We start from the raw sequence: 19261 nt of genomic DNA, 5'->3' as shown, positions 1-19261 counted from the left end.
ACATTAACATTCAATTAATTTGACTTTTGTTCAATCAACATGTTTGCACCACGTTAGTCTAATTAAATTTATATAAATCCATCTTATATTGTTTAAACACTTTGGCACATCAAAAATCAGTCTTGTTACATGAACTAGTAAAATATTTGTTTGTTACACCAACGATAATCTTGTTGAATGAATGAAATGTAACTTATGTCTGTAGTACATGTTGTATTCATATTAAGTAATGTTCAACCAAAAAAAAAATCAATGGATTTACAGCAACTTCCAATCCACCCATCTTCTTAGCTTTATCTGGGCTGCGGAAGTGATAGGGCAAGAGGGACAGGGTACATCCTGGACAGGTCGCCAGTCAGTCATACAGAGACAAACAATCATTTGCACTTTAACACCTTTGGGCAATTTAGAATAACCAGTTACCCTTACAACTGCATGACTTTTAACTGTGGAGGAAACCAGAGTACGCAGAGTCAAAGGAGCTTGCAAAGAAGAGAGAGAGAACCCACTGCAAACTTCGCCACATTGTGGATTTGAACCCAGGATCTTCTTGCTCTGAGGCAACAGCACGAACCACCATGGCATCAATCTGTCAATACAGACTTAACAAAAGTAGGAAAGCTATGCTTGATGATGCTTTATGTTGTTGTTCTTGACAAGTTAAACCATAAGAAATAGTAACAGCATACACGTGGTGTGGTTGTCTTCCTCTTGTAACCCCACTGATTTTCCTGTGGTTTGACATCTAATGTGATCTTGTGAATTTCGTGAGTCGACCCCCAAAATGAAATTGGGTGGTTGTTACATGCATAAGATCCAAACTTGTAATTTGAACTAAATAATTCCATGGTTTTATGGTGAACGTAATTAAATCATGTAGCATCTGCATGAAATTCAGCAACTTAATTTGTTCTTGTTGAGATGACATCATACAATCTAGTAAGAGCGGTTAGTTGCCTGGATCCAGCCACTCTTACTAGATTGTATGATGTCATCTCAATAAGAACAAATTAAGTTGCTGAATTTCATGCAGATGCTACATGATTTAATTACGTTCACCATAGAAACATGGAATTATTTAGTTCAAATTACAAGTTTGGATCTTATGCATGTAACAACCACCCAATTTCATTTTTTTGAGTGTATAAATAAAAGCCTGATAGTTCCACAGGGTTCTGTGCTAGGACCAGTTCTATTTATATTATACACGCTTCATTAGGCACTTTTATTAGAAGGCATAGCATACATTTTCATTGCATAGCATACATCATTCATGCCAATGATACCCAACTTTATCCAGCCGTGGAGTCATGTAACACACCAATTAGTTTAACTACAGGATGGTCTTAAAGACATAAAGACCTAGATGATCTCTAATTTCTTGCCTCTAAATTAGGATAAAACTGAGGTTACTGTACTCAGCCCAAAAAAGACTAGGAAACATGGCATCTTACCGGATGTTTACTCTGGATGGCACAACCTTTGCCTCCAGTGACACTGTGAGGAATCTTGGAGTTGTTTTTTTTTAACAGGGTATGTCCTCCAATCTACAAATTAAATAGGCAGTAGAAAGAGTTTAGCATTAACCTAGCATTTTCCTTTTTGATGAAACTTATAGTTAGGGCTGGATCAGGTGACCCACCTCACTCATCTCTTTTCACCTCTTATACATCACTCTGCCTTTAATCATTAGTTATTATTAATCTTCCACAGTGTGTCTTTTATCCTGTCTCCCTCCTCACTGTCAACTGGTAGCAACCAGCAGATGGCTGCCCCTCCCTGAGCCTGGTTCTACCAGAGGTTTCTTCCTGTTAAAAGGAAGTTTTACCTTCACACTGTGACCAAGTGGTTACTCGGCAGGGGTCGTCTCATTGTTGGTGTTTTCCTCTGTATTATTGTAAGGTCTTTACCTTACCAAATAAACCTTGACGTGACTGTTGTTGTGATCAAATTGAATTGAATTGTCACTGATATGAACAAATGGCACTTTTTCAGTTTTTATTATTTAATCCGTTTTAGATGTATTTTACTTTGTGTTGTTAACAGAAAGTGAGATTCTGTAATCACAAGTGAAAAACTACAGACTTGTGGCACGTTATTGATAATTAGCTGATAATTTGTTTGTTGCTAACTCATATCAGTGCTACATACAGTGCAGTGTTAATATGCGGATCACTCCACACTGAAACTCCTCTTAAAGAAAGTTCTCTTTGCTGCTGCGCTTTTGGGAGCTGCTACTTCACATAAATCGAGTTTCCCTGATGACCAGAACTGACAGCATAATCAATGTGACAGTTCCTTTGCTTCATGTTAACAAATTACGCCAAACGGTGGATGATTTCTCTGCATTTTCAGCACTGACATACTTCATAACTTTTTTGCATGTTTTTTCTTAGCCTTTCTCATTCTCCTACTTACATTTTATATGTATATTTACAGAAGCTGTGAGAAAGTATTATAATATGCAGATGTGGGATAACATTTGACAATGATTGTCGCAGCACCAGACATAGTTTGAGTGACAGATGATATCTGGGAAGTGCAAGTATATCATTAAAATGAATGATGTCACTCCTTGCAGGCATCTCCCTTTATCCCCCCATACATACAAAAGGCAGATATTGATTTAAACCTGTCAGACCCGGGCCTGAGCAGCATTTGGCATTAAGGTGGGAATTAGATGTCATCTTAAAGAGATCTTGAAGGACTTGAAGGCTTGAAGATATTGCAGTGATGTCAGCTACAGCTGTGACAGTAGTGACAAAGACATTCAAACGTCCAAATATCTCATTTTTTTCCTTTATCCTCTTTTTAAAGAATTATCTCAAAATATCAGTATTTCTGTCACCACCATCAGTATTGTGATGTGTTTACTAGCCTACTTGGAGCACAATCTGGCAGTAGCCCAGCCAATCGGCCCCGACCAACCTCGGGGCATAATCGTTAGCCTATCACCAGTGACCGTGGCAGGACCGTTAATGACAAACTGCAGTGCCACAGGCAGCAGTCGGGGGGTCATCACTATCGCTGGTCACGCTTTTGAAGCCATGGTTACACAACCTGTCAGCTCAGAGTGGTACATTCTGTCCTGCATCCTACATTGGCTGTATGTACGTGGGTATGTGTGTGGACTAATTTGATCTCTACAGCCACTAAAAGCAAGAGCACAGTGTTCCCAATCATTCAGGGTAGCATCCTTTGCCTTTTATATATTTAATATATTTTGCCCTTTTGCTTTTGTCATAACTATATGTTCTGAAGATGAGGATGCTTTCACAATATAATATTACAACTACCCACTATTTCCACAGTTACACTTGTAGGCAGATTTTTCAAGGTACTTGGCAGATAATTTATTCTGAGCTAGACTATCTCAGAGTTTTCTGTGACTTCATGTTAATCCAGACCGGCTCGATGATATTGAGATATAGGCATAACATTTGGTGCAGGACTCCATGTTCTTCTTCTAGCTAAAGATAGTTCTTTGTGACTCTCTGTGTCAGGATTTTCGGGTTTATTGTGATGCTGCTAAAGAAATTTGGGAGCAATCTGATGCCTCCGTGACATTTATGCATTGTGTGATGGATAAAAAACATAAACGTGCATATTTGTCAAAGTTTTTAAATAGATGTTGCTCACTGGAGAAGAGCCAGAGGTTAAATTGGCACATTGGGACAAATACTGTACTTCATTGGGCAATGGCCATGGCAGCGTATTGAGATGAGAGTGAAAACTTCAGATTAGATTTTGAAATTGAAATCTATGTTTGCTAATCAAAAGTGCGGGCCTTTACACAATAGCTCGACTTGTGTACAGTGCATACCGCAGATGCCTGCAGAAGTAGTACCCTATCAGTCACTCCAGCTGTTTTGATGTGTGGCACAGAGGCCTCCCTGTCCCCCCCTGCACCGGGCTGGTATGTGCAGCCTTTGAGATAGCCGGCTGTGGGAAAGACCTCCTCGCTGCCCTGCCCCCCACCGCTCCACAGCACCATTTGTGAGCTCTTCAATGAAACATGAAAGATATCTCACCAGCAGCTCTGCTTGCTGTCACCCAGGAAGCTTGTCGCCACACGCCAACAACTTCAAGGCCACTTTACAAACAGAGAGCACCAGAGGGAGGCATGATGCTACAGTTTAGCCTCAAATAACAAATCTGATTTAAATTGTTTGACTTTGAGTTTTTTTGTTTTGTTTTTGTACAGTGTGGAGGGGAACTTAATTTAGTTTTGTTACAGTAATGTCCCAGGAATCCATGAGAACGTTAAAGTTGTTCATTTTATTTATAGTTATAAAAGTCACTAAAAGTAAGAAGAGTTACTGTAATCCTCAAAATGATTTTTGTGTGGTAGCAAGTTGTCAGGGTATCACAACTTGTTTTCAAGCACTTTTGTGTCCAGGTGTACAGAGACTGAAAAGGATGTGATGAAAAGAAAACCGTCACAGTGTCAGTGTGCAATGTTTTCTGAGATTGAAGAAGATAAATATTACATCTGGAATATCTGGAATTACTTATTGCAGAAGGGGATCGCTATTGTTTCACACTTGCATCTATTTCTTTAATTGCTATGACACAGACACTGTTATATGACCTCAGCTTTCAGTAACCTCCAGCCCTCTGCATTGCTTAATGTTGGTGGTGTGGGGAGGGAATGGTGTGAGCAGTACAAAAGGAAGCAAAAGTGCAGCAACACAGCCTTGATTTCCCCCTTTCCCTTGTTCTCCAGTGATCGTACATCAAGCGCTTCATTCATTCAATCTGCCGTCCTTCAGCATAATTAACAAGATGCCAAATTTGATTTCAGGGCAGTACTACTTCATTTTTCTTTTATCTTGTCACACTAGATTCTACGTTGACTTGTCGTCCTGTCTTTGGGTACAAAGTTACTTTACATTACAAATTATTTGTAATATTTGTATATAGTAATATTAATGAGCCTGACTGTTTTTTGGAGATGGTAAACTAAGCATCCCTACACTTGCTTAACTCTTTAGCCAAAAAACATAATTTCTTCAAGGTATTGGGTCTACCCTGATTTACTTTTTCAGTGACTACCCACATCTTGTGGCTATAGATGATGATAGGAACGTGGTCATGTATTAACCTCTTCAGATTAGAGAGTCAGTTTTAAAAGTACCGAGTGTGTCAGAATCGGACTTTATTAAAGCGGTGCTTAGCACTGTTTCCTCACAGCAAGAGGGCCCTGGGCTCAAGTATAGTCTGGGGTCTTTTTCGGGTTTAGGTTCCATGTCTGTGTTCCACATGTCTGGGGGTTCTTTCCTGGTACTCTGGCTTTCTCCCACATTCTTAGCAACACACATGGCGTTTGGTTAATTGGTGATTCTATATCTACTGTAGGTGTGAATAGTTGTCTGTCTTTATGTGTGAGTACTGTGAAAGTTTAAAGCCTGTCCAGGGTGTACCCCTCCTCTTGCCCCATGACAGCTGGGATAAGCCTCGCCCTCCCCCACAACCCTGAACTGGATAAGCAGAAGAAAACAGACAGATGGATTTTGCTGTAAGAGTTTTGTAAGTGGATTCTTTTTTGTTTGCCACATTGAAATTCCTTCTGCTGCAACAGCTGAATTAGTCTGACTGCAGCTGGCATCCACTGTGAAGTCACACGCTTTACTGGATTTATCTTTTTTTTGTAAAACAAGAGAATAATGAAGAAAACTGGATCAACACCAACAGCTTTGACTCCACAAAGACCGTATGCAGTCACTGTCATCCCCCTAATATGCTCTTTTGGGCCTCCCTAAGTTGACGTTTTGTATTTTCTGATGTTTCATACATTACTTATTTAGACAGGCAGGCTCTGGGGTGGATGAGTCAGGCTATGCATGTTAACAGCACAAATCCACAGATTCATGTGGGCGTCAAATCGACTGACTAATGGTTCCGCTGCACTAAGTCAGTTTCTCCTATCAAAATACTCGTGCAGCTTTTGAACTGTTAGCTGTCCACGAACTCGTAGCACACAAACATTAGAGGTACATGACTGCATGAGCTAGTTATTAAAAAGCTGTATTAAGACGGGACAATAGAGGCTACGTGATCACTCATTTCCAACTTAAAGAACCAAGCCAGTGCCGACTGCACAAAAGCAGAAGTTATGTGATATGTATTTAAGGTTTGAATTTTGCATTGTAAGCAAGTAGATAATCCAGACCACACTTTGTGGTGCACGTGTTTATTTCTGCACAAAGCTGGCCGGCTAAGCTGTAATCACTGTTAGTGAAAGGGATATCTTGATACTATTATTCCTCTTCATTGTTCCCATATGTCTTCTTCAGCATTTACCTGACAGCCTACTTTTAAAAGGGTTTCCAGCAGCACGTACGTACAGGATTCCCTCGTAGCCCTGAGAATATGACCACAATTATATTGCTCATTTTTGTTTAGTATGCAAATTTGCTCCCTCAAACACTGTCCTTATTTACCCTGATGTTCAAAAAGTTTCTCTCTCTCTCTACTCCAAAATTTGCAGCTTCCTTGACTGCCTCAGGAGAAAAAGGGAGAGGTTAAATTGGCAATGCGTTTTAGGCCACGTTACTTCCACTGAGTCATTCCCTGGATGTCCTTTAGGGTTATATAGACCAGATTTAGGTTCAGCTGAGTCCTGTATCGATTTCAGTCTCAGCCTGCATAATGGAAGAGATGACTCTGAATGTTTTTGTGCCTTTCAAGGAATCCAGCACAATTTTTCTTTATTACTATATTTTTTTTTTTTTACATGTGGGAATTGAACTTCACAGTCCAGTGCATTGCACTGAGGCTTCTCCTTCAAAGTAAAATGGGCAAACTGGGGCACTCGTCATAGGGCAGTTAAAGGCTTTTGCAGGGAAGTCGGCTTTGACTGGGTTTTGTTTTTATTTGTTTATGTTGCTTACCTTTATGGCCAGATGGGGGGGTGAATTCGTGTATGTCGGTAGGCTTTTTTCGCCATCGAGTCTGTATGGCCAGACGGGAGGGTCTAGGTGAGTGTGTCCTATCAGTAAAGCAGCACGATAAATGACTCGTAACACAGAAACACTGGAGGACAGATATGGTTCTCATTCATTCAGGAAAGATTCAGACAAAGTCCACTGAGCAGCTCAGTGCAAACTTCCATTATTTCTGTGAGTTTTAAGCATGGCTGCTATTTATAGAGCCCTACCTGGAAGCCTTGTTCTGACCACTTGCATGTGAACTGTGCAATTTCATGAGTTCAGGAAGAAAATATTGACTTTGTGTCAAACTTACCAGAGCTTCATTTCGTGACTCATTTTGTAATGAGTTACAAACGAAACACGTAATACATAGCACTTCAAGCGTGGAGGAAGAACATCATTTTCTTTCTTTCTTTCTTTTTTTTGGATAGGGCTGAGATTCTGTGAATTCGTCACTCAAAGTCAGATTTTTACCGTGATGTTAACTGTAATGCCCTGAGGGAGCGTGTCCTTTAAAAACCATGTGAAATGTGGTGTGCGCCTTTGTGCCATTGTGCTTCAGCAGACCGAGGAGGCAGGAGTGTTTTTGTTTTTTTTTTGTGACATCTAGACAATCTTTTTATGCCACCACCTTTACTGCCCAGATTGGGCTCTCTGTGACTTTGTCCTCTTCCCCCAAAATGAAATTCAAGTTGGCAGTGGGGTCACGCTTTTGCAAAGGAAATGAGACCACAAGTGTTCATATTATCTAAAAATGGCCTTGAAAGAGGTAAAGTTTTTGATTTTTATGATTGTGGAAACTTTGAGATGACTGATGTGGACAGGAAGCATAAGGGGTGACTCACTGTTGTTATGATGATTTGACAAATCTCTCTATTTTTTGAGCCACCATCACTGCTTCAGCCTGACTAGAACATGCGTGGGCATACTCAGGTCTACAGGTACAAATGCTATTTGCACTTATTAAAAACATAAATACAAGCTATTTATATTGACTTCCCGATAGGGGATGATTCACCTTTTAGTTCGTCTCTGAAGTCATTTCGACTTTCAATAGTAATTCTTTTTTTTATTTTTTATTTTTTTACAAACTATTTGAAGTTTAATGCAATAAATGTGGGGCTAATTAACTATATCCGAGGAAGACTCTTAAATGAATAACTAGTTGTACTCAGTGCCACATGCAATTTTGTATATATTTACATTTTTATATTAAGCTTAAAGTAATTAAAATGATTTACATTTTAAACATCTGGAAGCTCGTTTTGGCTGCTCACTTATTTGCATGGGGTTGCCAAATGAGATGATCTGAGTATTTGAGACTGAAGAGGATGGATGATATGTTATAATATAACTCTTAAAAAGTCAATTCTGCTTCTCTAAAAGGGTACTTTCGTTACTTACAGTAGTATTGTAACTGTAAAAAATGCTGGAATTAAAGGAGCAGAGCCTGCTATGTTCTGGGAAAAATGCTTGTTCCTACATTTCCCACAATCCAAAGTCAGTAATTCTCAATAATTTCATTAAACGCTTTATTTCCTAGTAAAAGTCCTTGATGGCCTTGATGTCATCGTAATGTCATCAGGATTTTTTAAAGCTCCCTCCAGAACCAATGAGGACACTATTCAGCTGATTTTACAGGCTGATTTGGTTTCCGCTTAATTTTTTTTTTTTTATTGCTCTGATTATGCCTGAAAATAAGTACGGTCTTAATATTTTTACCCAAGTGACACAACCGAATTCTTTTTCAGCCACTTCTCCAAACCCGGAGTTGAGCCCTGGTCTTTCATTATAACAGCTGCGCATCTAGCAGCCATCAGAAACCATGCTGAAAAAGTGGAAGTCCATGTGTTTGTGTGGTCACAAAGGACAAGAAGAGAAAAAAAAATCTTGGCACGCCATATCGCCTGTTCATTAATATTTTGTGCGTTTCTGTGGTAGGTGGCTGCCAGAGCCGGAGTTTATGACATCCTCAACCAGCTGGGCTTCTCTGAGTTTGAAAACCCGAGGGACACGCCACTGGCCAGGCTGCGCTGCCGCTGGCAACAGCAAAACATTCTGTCACTTCCTTTCCGCGGGGAGTTCATCTGAGAGGGGATCACTGTGAATACGCCAAAACAGTACTGTGCTTTTCAGAATAAAAGACATTTCCAATAACATAGTTATGCCTTCTGTATTTACCCTTATTTTCTGTATATCTTCACAACACCTGTTGTTTAATGTTACTGCTTTTTTCCTTTTTTTCTCACTTGTGATGTTAACAGTTTTTAGCTTTAAATCTCAGCAAGATTCTGCTTCTGTGTTGGAAGTTGTGCCTTTACATCAGTGAATTTATTAATGTACTAATTTGTACATGTTTAGGTTATTTTTTTCTTAAAATCCCAGTAAAATTATGCTCACTTGCGACAGCTCTTTGAAACTTCAGCTGGAACTAGAGTTAAATGTTGTTATGGAGGAGGAGATCAGAAAATTCCAACAATTTATGTCACTGTGCATCTGTTCCACTTTTTCAGAAGAGTCCCTATGTACATATGGAAGCTGTCAGTATTTAAATAACTGTGCTGTTGAGTTTTCCAAACGTTATTTGATAAGAGGATTTTGAGCGTTGCAAAGATGCTAAAATATGACAGCACTTATATGTTCCTCTGTTGTACCTGATTTTTGTTTTTTTGTTTTTTTACGTTTGATTATATCTGTCATGATACAGGTACTAACATTTTTATGTGTTACATTTGACTTTGAAGCGCTCTGTGTTTTTTTTTGTTTTTAAACTTTGTTTAAAGCTGTAAAATTACTTCTGTCATGTGATGTGATTCTGCATTCTTCCTTCTTGTCAAAACATGGTCCACATACATATTACCAATAATGCAAATCCGCCTTCCTACACAGCCTCAAGCTGCTCACCTGCAGCTTGATGCAATAGAAGTCCGCAAAGCTTTAAAGCACCTTTGATGTGTACATTTGGAGGCGTTACCTTTATACCACCTTGGCTTGGGGAGCTTAAATTTATGGATGGAAACAGCATCTGCAGATATTTGGTGTGACTTGGATTTTTTTTTGTTTAAATACACTTAGTGTTTATTGATGTGGATAAATACACCGTTCCATAACTGCAGCTGATGTTCATTTCTTCAGTGGAGGGAAACAGCTGCATGATTCACTGTTTAGAACAAGAGTTTAAAGTTGCATTGTCTTTCAAACATTTACATCATTGTTTTCTCTGAATGCATGACAACACCAGATCTGTAGAGTAACTTTAACCCTGCAGGAATTCTTTAAAGTCTTGACATGTTCTTTGTTTGAGCATGTTACCGCTATATTATGATTCCTGCTTTAAAACCAGAAAGATAAGCAAAAATCAAAGGATCAAAAATTATCAATCGTTCCTCCAGATACCTGTCATTCTTGTTTGTTTCATTGTGGCATTGCATAATGAAAGTGCACCCTTCAAGTTATCAAAAACATTGCGGTGATTGAAAATGGGAAGAAATTTAAAATACACAGTTTGTGTTGGAACATCTAATACCCGTCTTTGTGATTCTTGATTAAACGCACAAATGTGCAGGTTGTATACTAAGAGATCCTGATATCTTAGCTAGGCTTTTAATTTAATTGGTTTTTTTTTCTTTTTTAACAGGCGCTCTTCACAGAGTAAATGTCTTTTATTTGCTGTATGTACCAATTATTTTCTTGTTTGGAAGCTAAAATAAATATTTCAGATAGATCTAACAGAGTTTCTGCTTTTGATATCTTTTTTTTTTTACGTGGAGAAACCTAAAACTTATCCATCTGCACCAAGGATTCGGATTTTTGTGTGTAGGAGGGTTTTACGATTTTATTTTGCACACTACTGTCCTCTGTGCCTTGTTTTATTGAAGCTTCTGAAGTCTCCTGCGATGGAGCCAAATGATTGTCTTCCCTCCTCGGTTTCCTTTCTTTTTTCCGCCTTATCTCAGCATCATCTTTTGCTGCAGATACGCACCGCTGAGAACCCTCTCGTATATCCGCGAGGCCTCTTTGTTTTGTGTCGGTGCCAACCTCGGAGAGCAGGACAGGTTATGAGCATCAAGCAGCGTACATTTACCCAAAACAGATGATTCATTGTTGGGCTGAAATCTTAACATATTCCATACACAGTAATAAAGAGCTTAGGCAGATCAAAAGACTAATCTGAGTTGCGTTTTGATGTGGACAGGTAAGGTCTTAATTAAAAAAAATATGGTCAGTCTTTCAACAATGGAGGCCTGTGTGAGGATTAAAAGCCACCAGCCGGCACATCAGTGAAGCACACTTGGCTTCGCTGGCCTGCTTTGAAAGTCTGATATCCCAGATCACTTCCCGTCTTGTAAGTGCATAGCAGGCTTATCTTCGGGACTACGGAAGTTGTTAGGACTTTATCACACCACAGCCTATCCTGAATTATTGTAAATGGAAACAAAGTGAGCCAGATTGAAAGGCTTCCTGTAGAGTTTGAGACTTTATGAGCTAATTCATCCCTCTTAGTGAGAGGGTTGGCAGGCCCTGAGGCACAGATAAATTCACCATAACACTTATTGTACACTGTTACTCTTTACCAATGGAGAAAAATTGGCAGATATGGAGAAGGTCTATTCAGTTGCAGCATGTGGCCAACTGGACTCCAGGTCAAGATAAGCCCAGGACATGAGGACCATGCTTGGATGATATAGCGGCCCCTCACCTTTGAAATTCTTTCCAAACTCATTGAGATACTCCCCAATGTGAAACTCAAGCTAGTGGTTCTGAAGGATCCAGAAATTGCAGCAGACAAAGAGTGGCATTCAGAGGTGAGCAGCAAGAGGGGATGTAATGAACTTCATGTGAAAAGCTTCCCCCTGCAGATGAGAGAGCTGCTGAGGACAGGAGGCATCATGCCGGTGTAAGGGGTTCATGGGTGCATTGCCATCCTCTTTGATTGTTCCTGTGTGTATAAAGGCCGCCTTAAAAAACACCTCAGGAACTCAAGTCTCAAACCTCTCAGGGATTTGATCAATATTAATAAGATTGTTAAGACCTTGCTCTTAAATCTTCTCTGGCAAATACGTGTCTGGGCCTTCATTTACCGTGAGCAATAATACACAATCCCTGTTAGGTTATTACACACACTACTGATCCAGGTAAAGTATCAACTGGCATGATAAAAAGTACTGACTGGATTGATAGTGAGCTTTTAAATGCTTATTCCTATTCCCATTTGATCTTTTGGGATACATCCCCATGACTAAGGCTTTCTTATTTAGAGGCAGGAGTTCAAAGCATGGGTGATTTGTTGAATTGTTGAATGAGTTTAAGCAGACTACATGGAAATAAAAGTAATATAGTGGAGCCACTGGTAACACTCGTTATAGTAAGTCTCCATTAGGTTGCAGGGCATTCAGACGTAACCAAGACGACCTGCTGAAGTTCAAACTGAGCATCAGAAAAGGGAAGAAAGGTTATTTAAGTGACTTTGAGCATGGTATGGTTATTGGTGTCAGACAGGCTTGTGTGAATCTACTGGGATTTCCCACACAGCCAGCGTTTACAGAGAATTGTCTGGAAAGGAGAAAATAGCAAACGAGCATCGTTTTTTTGGGGTGAAAATGCTTTATTGATGCTAGAGATCAGAGGGGAATGGTCAGACTGCTTCTAGCTAATAGTAAGACAACAAGTACCCCTGAATGAGGCATGTAGACGATCGTCTCTGAATGCATGTTGAACCCTGTAGTAGATGGGCTACAAGAGCAGAAGACCATACTCGGCACTACTTCTGTCAGCTAGGAACAGGAAACTACGTTAAGGCTACAATTTGCACCAGCTCTCCAAAAGTGGACAATAGACATTTCGAACGTTTTACCAGGTTGGATGAGCCTCCGTTTCTGCTGTAAAATCCAGATGGTAGACTCAGAATATAGCGTTAATAACATGAACATTTGGATCCATCCTGCCTTGAATCAATAGTTGAGGCTACTGCTAGCAGTGCGATGCTGTGTGGGGATATTTTACAGTGCAAAACTATTCGGCCCCCTTGAACTTTTCCACATTTTGTCACATTACAGCCGCAAACATAAATCAATTTTGGAATTCCATGTGAAAGACCAATACAAAGTGGTGTACACGTGAGAAGTGGAATGAAAATCATACATGATTCCAAACATTTTTTACAAATAAATAACTGAAAAGTGGGGTGTGCGTAATTATTCAGCCCCCTTTGGTCTGAGTGCAGTCAGTTGCCCATAGACATTGCCTGATGAGTGCTAATGACTAAATAGAGTGCACCTGTGTGTAATCTAATGTCAGTAAAAATACAGCAGCTCTGTGACAGCCTCAGAGGTTGTCTAAGAGAATATTGGGAGCAACAACACCATGAAGTCCAAAGAACACACCACACAGGTCAGGGATAAAGTTATTGAGAAATTTAAAGCAGGCTTAGGCTACGAAAAGATTTCCCCTAGCCTTGAATATCCCACGAAGCACTGTTCAAGTGATCATTCAGAAATGGAAGGAGTATGGCACAACTGTAAACCTACCAAGACAAGGCCGTCCTCCTAAACTCACAGGCCGAACATGGAGAGCGCTGATCAGAAATGCAGCCAAGAGGCCCATGGTGACTCTGGACGAGCTGCAGAGATCTACAGCTCAGGTGGGGGAATCTGTCCATAGGACAACTATTAGTCGTGCACTGCATAAAGTTGGCCTTTATGGAAGAGAGGCAAGAAGAAAGCCATTGTTAACAAAAAACCATAAGAAGTCCCGTTTGCAGTTTGCCACAAGCCATGTGGGGGACACAGCAAACATGTGGAAGAAGGTGCTCTGGTCAGATGAGACCAAAATGGAACTTTTTGGCCAAAATGCAAAACGCTATGTGTGGCGAAAAACTAACAGTGCACATCACTCTGAACAGACCATCCCCACTGTCAAATATGGTGGTGGCAGCATCATGCTCTGTGGGTGCTTCTCTTCAGCAGGGACAGGGAAGCTGGACACAAAACGCTGTCCATCTAATCTGACTGAGCTGGAGCTGTTTTGCAAAGAAGAATGGGCAAGAATTTCAGTCTCTAGATGTGCAAAGCTGGTAGAGACAGACCCTAAAAGACTGGCAGCTGTAATTGCAGCAAAAGGTGGTTCTACAAAGTATTGACTCAGGAGGCTGAATAATTACGCACACCCCACTTTGCAGTTATTTATTTGTAAAAAATGTTTGGAATCATGTATGATTTTCATTCCACTTCTCACGTGTACACCACTTTGTATTGGTCTGTCATGTGGAATTCCAATAAAATTGATTCATGTTTGTGGCTGTAATGTGACAAAATGTGGAAAAGTTCAAGGGCGCCGAATACTTTTGCAAGCCAGTGTATATGGGACACTGTGGTGTGAATAAGGCACGGCGGGACCACAGATCTGCATTTTGAGCCATCTTTATTCATTCTACATGCATCACACCACAACAACACTCTCAACCCTGCTTCCCCGTGATTTACCACCGCGGGCGGGATCTGCAGATGCCATGCAGGTGCGTCCGCACAGCACAACAGACCACGCCCCACCACAGACACTTTAAAACTGAAGATCAATCCCATTACCCACCTTAGTATTGTTGCTGACCATGTCTGTCCCTTTATATCAACAGTGTTCTGATGGCTGCTTTCAGCAGGATAACACATGTAAAGCTCAAAACATTTAATAATAAAACAAATAGCCAATTAGTTTCAAGATCTGAATCTAATAGAGCACCTTTGGTATGTAGTACTATGGCAGATTTGCATCATCAATGTACACCTGGCAAATTTGCAGGAACTGTGTAGAGGAATATTTCCACTAAACTGTTGAATCTACGAAGACTTAAATGAGGTCTGAAAGCAAAAGGGAATCCAATCGATACTAGCAAAATGTACCTAACAAAGTGGGTGGCAAGTGTATTTATACTGCATAGTAATCAGTCAAACTACATTGCAAAGTTAGACCTTTATTTCAAACAATACCTGAATGTTAACTTAACAATGTGTATTTAATTTATACAAAGCTTGATTAGCTGATTCAAAGCTGAAACAGAATGCTCTATTTGTTGTGATGCCAAGGAACACAAAACAGCGCTGCAGTCATAACTCATCCCATATGTCATTGTATTTTTGTCCTCTGTTTTAGGCTCAGCTGTGCAACATCAGTCAAATAAGCTTAAGCTGTTAAGCCAGTGAGTTAAAACTATGTTGGCACTTCAGGTGAACAAATAGAAGTTCACATAGCACCAGATTTAGCAGCTATTCTTCCAAGCTGTCTTCAGTTTAGTGATATGTTCTGTATGTTGGAGCATAATTCAAATGTTTGGCAACCTTTAAATGTTGTATAAGCTAGTGATTCAACACAGTGAACTTTACATTCAATCACAGAATTTCATTCAATCTTTCTATAGTCACAAATACTTTTTATGAAACCAACCCTTGGTGTCAGATCAGCAACATTCTTTTGTTGCTTTTTGCTTTATTGGATAACAGTCTTATCTATAGACTCGTGACTTAACTTAAACTTTCCCTCATGAACTTGAGATTTAAGACTTGCTCTGACAAACTTGGACTTTGTTGAAAAGATAACTCTGTTTCAGACATGAACAGGTCACAGCAATGTCACATCACTGCCACTGTCAGTGTCAGTGAGTCTCATTACACATGCAAGACTATCAGAAATGCACAGAAGGCTTCTCGGCACCTGGCAGCTGAGACTGACTCCAGCACCCCTGTGACACTAAGACTCATAAGGAGTTAAAGAGATGGATGGATGGCGTTCTAAACATGTTCTTCGGAGACCCAAGATGTAAACGAACAGTAATTGAAAGGTAGAGGTAGTATTCCGTGATATGTTTTTGATAATCTAAGGGTAGGAGGAGTAGTTTATCATTGTAGCAGATTCTTAAGTGTGTTATTTAGACTTATAAATTATGTATTTAAAAAAGGATGAAGATCCCCCGGCGTCACTCATTTTTAGTTTTTTAAAACAGTAAGAGTGGAGAGCTGATGGGGGAGTGAGAAGCCAAGAACGTTGCACACTCATACAATAGGGAATGGTCAGTCGCCACAAGCATACCCTGCTTTATCATCTATTTTAGCATAAATGGGATTGTAATAAATGAGCAAAATAAATAAGACTTAAAACAAACACCTCAGACCCTAGAAAATCAGATAAAGTGTTTAGAATTCAAATCAGCAGAAGGGTAGTTTTCTCGCACACTTCTATAGAACTGGAATTTGCAACCGCCTACTTGCCATTTAAAAGAAGCCCTAATACCTAACCTGGACCCACAGCTGGAAAGAGGAAGTGTAGTGTAATTTTTGCATTCATTTCCCACAAAACTGAATGAAAAACAATAGTTTTTGAAATACAAAGAAACAGACAGGGTTGATTTAGTTCTGTTAGAGCTGCACAGGACTCCCAGATTAATCACATCTTTTTTAAAAAAAGGTGAAGTGAAACTTGTGTTCTCATTTTTAACCATCCGAACACTTCAGACGCTGCTCTTCCCGCAAGCTGCCGGGCAGACTAGCAGCTGCTTTGCATCTCTCTGCATCTCAGAGATGAAAAGTCACATATTTTCTCAGCACGCTGGCATGGCTAGACCACATTACAGCACACATTGAGGCATCCACAATTCCACACTCTATACTGCAACTTTTCCCCTCTGCTGAAAACACAGTGTGGGAGAAGACGTTTGATTCTTTGCAGCTCCACCTGACAAAGTTAAACCAGGCACTGTAAAGAAATTATATGCGCCAGATTTTAGGCATGGTTTAGGCTTTGAAGCCCATCTATGTGAAATATGAGAGGGAAATCTGTCAGCTAATATCTTTTTTCTCTCCTTTTTTTCAGAAAAACTGACTCTTACATGTCTAATTGTACTTGAAAACTGGATTTGGAGACAAACCTATACCGAAGTTTTGATCTTACACTCCTGTTGTAAAGGACAGAGTGTTCTGTAGTAGAAAATTGTTCTGGTGTGTGGACTTAACCACAGACTGTAAGTGGAGCTATTCATTTTAGAGGGGAAAAACAAGACTTCTAATTGAATACTATGTTATATTGTGGAATGTCATTCTGGCTTTTGGAAACACATGAAAAAAATCCTCCAAACAGTATGGATGGAAAAACTGCATAAAATCTTCTCACAAGGCAGTTAATGGTTTCCATCTCTTAATGCTGCGGTTAGTTTCCATTGCTTATTAATGCACAAGTCTGGATCACAATCCAAAATCCTCTCATTGCTGCCCTGGGGGAATGACTGCTCTAAACCCACACCTGCTCTGCATTGACCATCCTGGTAGCTTAATTAGCCCAAAATTAAGGGCAGAGTACTCTTATCTGAGGCCCAGACGCAGTCGAGGAACTGGGGAGGAAAAAGAAGGTCCTGTCTAGACACTTTCCCCCCCTTTCTCAAAAAGTACCTGAAAGTCAGACTCATGTTAGCCCAGCCCCCTTCTCTTCCTTTGAGAAGGATTGCAGAGTTGTTGGTTCAGTCTCAGGCTGGTTGTCATGTCTGACTAAGTCTGGACTCCAGCAGACTGAGCCGTGGCCAACAAAATCCTGGTTGCCCGAGCAGATCCAGCATTTTAATAGGCTGTCATTCCACCGATGGAATCTGCTGCACAGTTTTCACACATCCTAAGCCTCAAATGATGGCTTTGGATTTGTTCCTTTTCTCCAAAATGGAACAATATGCTCGCAGTGACATCTGCAGGATTCGCCATGATTATTTAACTTTAAACGCAAACCACTTGAGGTCATTAAATCGGATCATGCAGTGTGTATTTTGTTGATACCAGAACATGGAAAACGTGCAGTTATATCAAATCGCTTATTATCCCTCTAGCCAATGATAGGCCTGAGTTTTCAAAAGGCACACCTGCACGTTACCCCAACATGTACTTTGACTCTACATTTAAAGGATCTTTGAAGGCAGATAAAAAACGAAGGTAGAATGTTACATATGGTAAAACCAGTTTTAATGTGCAATGTTTTCTTTATGTTAGTAAAAAGGGTACATAAGGTAATTAACGTTATTTGCCTTGGCAAATAAATAGCTTTGGTTGTATTTTATAGCTTTTGCTTGAAATAAACAAGAAACGACTGTAGCCGCGTTGAATTTCTTTTATCTCCGTTTTTTAGATTTAAATTAATTTTTCATGCCATGTTTCGACAGTTAAAGCGCCCCTTTTCATTCATGGACGTTATCCTAATGCGTTTTTTTTTTTTTTTTTTTTTTTTTTTTTGCGGACTTAGCAGTTATGACAAAGCTTCTGGTTGAGTTTGTCTTCAGAATGAGAACTTTTAGAAGTTCAGAAGTTTAAAAGTCGCGAGGCTAAATATGCGGTCGCCTAGGGCAGAGATGGCGCTCCCACTATTGGCTGGTTGTGGCTTCAAGTCGAGCAGTTGAGACTTACGCAGGCGAGCCATTGGTGCGTAATGGTGCACGACTGGACGGCAGATGTTTCACCACCGGGACACTCTGTCTCTGCACACATTATCTGAACCCTTCTGAGTTTTTTTTTTCTTCTTAGCGTAGGCGTGTGTTAACTTGGTCTCCTTGCGATTTAAAAGTTACCTAAGAAGAAAGAGAGAAAGAGGAAGGGGGAAAAAAGTGGACAACCTCTTCAAACCGTCCCGGTTTTTACCGGGGAGTTGTCGTCATCAATACCACAGATGTCCCCCCCTTTGCTCCCTGAATGGATAGGGCAGTCTTGGTCTATGCAGCTCATTGCAGGCCAAAAGATTGGAAACAACTTGTGAGTATCCGTCAGTTTGGCGTCTAGAGGGAAACGCTCAGAAATGCCCGGCTGCTTCGCTGGAGCTCAACTCTGAGGACTTTTCTCCTGCATTTGTGCTTTTCCAGGAGGGAGAACTCTACTCTCAGTTTGCAGCAAGAAGGAAAACTTAGCGCTGAAGTGGCAGCTCTCACATTATAGTCCTCGCTATGGATTGTATGTATTTATTGATGTGCTTTTCACTCAGTCAAGTATTTTTGGAGTGTATTTTCGCAGCAAAAGCGCATGGTGAGTTATCCATTCCGTTTCCCTTTATTTTTTACACATGTTTTTACGGTGCAGAGAGATGCACTGTAAAGTTTATAAAGTGGGGGGGAATAATGATAAAAATGAAGCCCTGCATCTATTGATGGGTCATACATTAAACCTGACAGCCTTGCTGTTCAATCAATGTAGGGTGTTGCTGTATTTCCACTGTGACTATCCACTGTCAGCTATATATAGTTGTTTCATACAGACAGTATTAATGCTAAGATAATTCATTATGTCATAATAAATATTATTTGTCTATATTTTGTCTTT

At 40.1% G+C, this 19261-nt stretch overlaps 2 protein-coding genes across 8 annotated transcripts in view; both read left to right on the top strand.

Moving 5' to 3' along the window:
* Positions 1–10661, top strand: part of pald1a (phosphatase domain containing paladin 1a) — a 57034-nt gene extending 46373 nt beyond the window's left edge. For 4 of the 5 annotated variants that reach the window (XM_040039030.1, XM_040039028.1, XM_040039031.1 and 1 more), the window contains exon 20: positions 8874–9023. In XM_040039030.1, coding sequence (XP_039894964.1) covers positions 8874–9023 — 150 coding nt within the window. Of the gene's footprint in view, positions 1–8873 lie in introns of all 5 variants that reach the window. The other variant, XM_040039027.1, reaches the window with a different exon arrangement.
* Positions 10662–18185: 7524 nt separating this feature from the next.
* The window catches only part of LOC120738076 (A disintegrin and metalloproteinase with thrombospondin motifs 14), a 60269-nt gene continuing 59193 nt past the window's right edge, over positions 18186–19261 (top strand). For 2 of the 3 annotated variants that reach the window (XM_040039117.1, XM_040039115.1), the window contains exon 1: positions 18186–18967. In XM_040039117.1, coding sequence (XP_039895051.1) covers positions 18889–18967 — 79 coding nt within the window. In that variant the 5' untranslated portion in view covers positions 18186–18888. The remainder of the gene's footprint in view (positions 18968–19261) is intronic. The other variant, XM_040039116.1, reaches the window with a different exon arrangement.

The sequence above is a fragment of the Simochromis diagramma genome, unplaced genomic scaffold (genome assembly GCF_900408965.1).
Source record: "Simochromis diagramma unplaced genomic scaffold, fSimDia1.1 OVJJ01000402.1, whole genome shotgun sequence".
NCBI classification, from domain to species: Eukaryota; Metazoa; Chordata; class Actinopteri; order Cichliformes; family Cichlidae; genus Simochromis; species Simochromis diagramma.
Note: the sequence above shows the minus strand (reverse complement) of the source record. Positions and strands in the feature narration are given on the sequence as shown.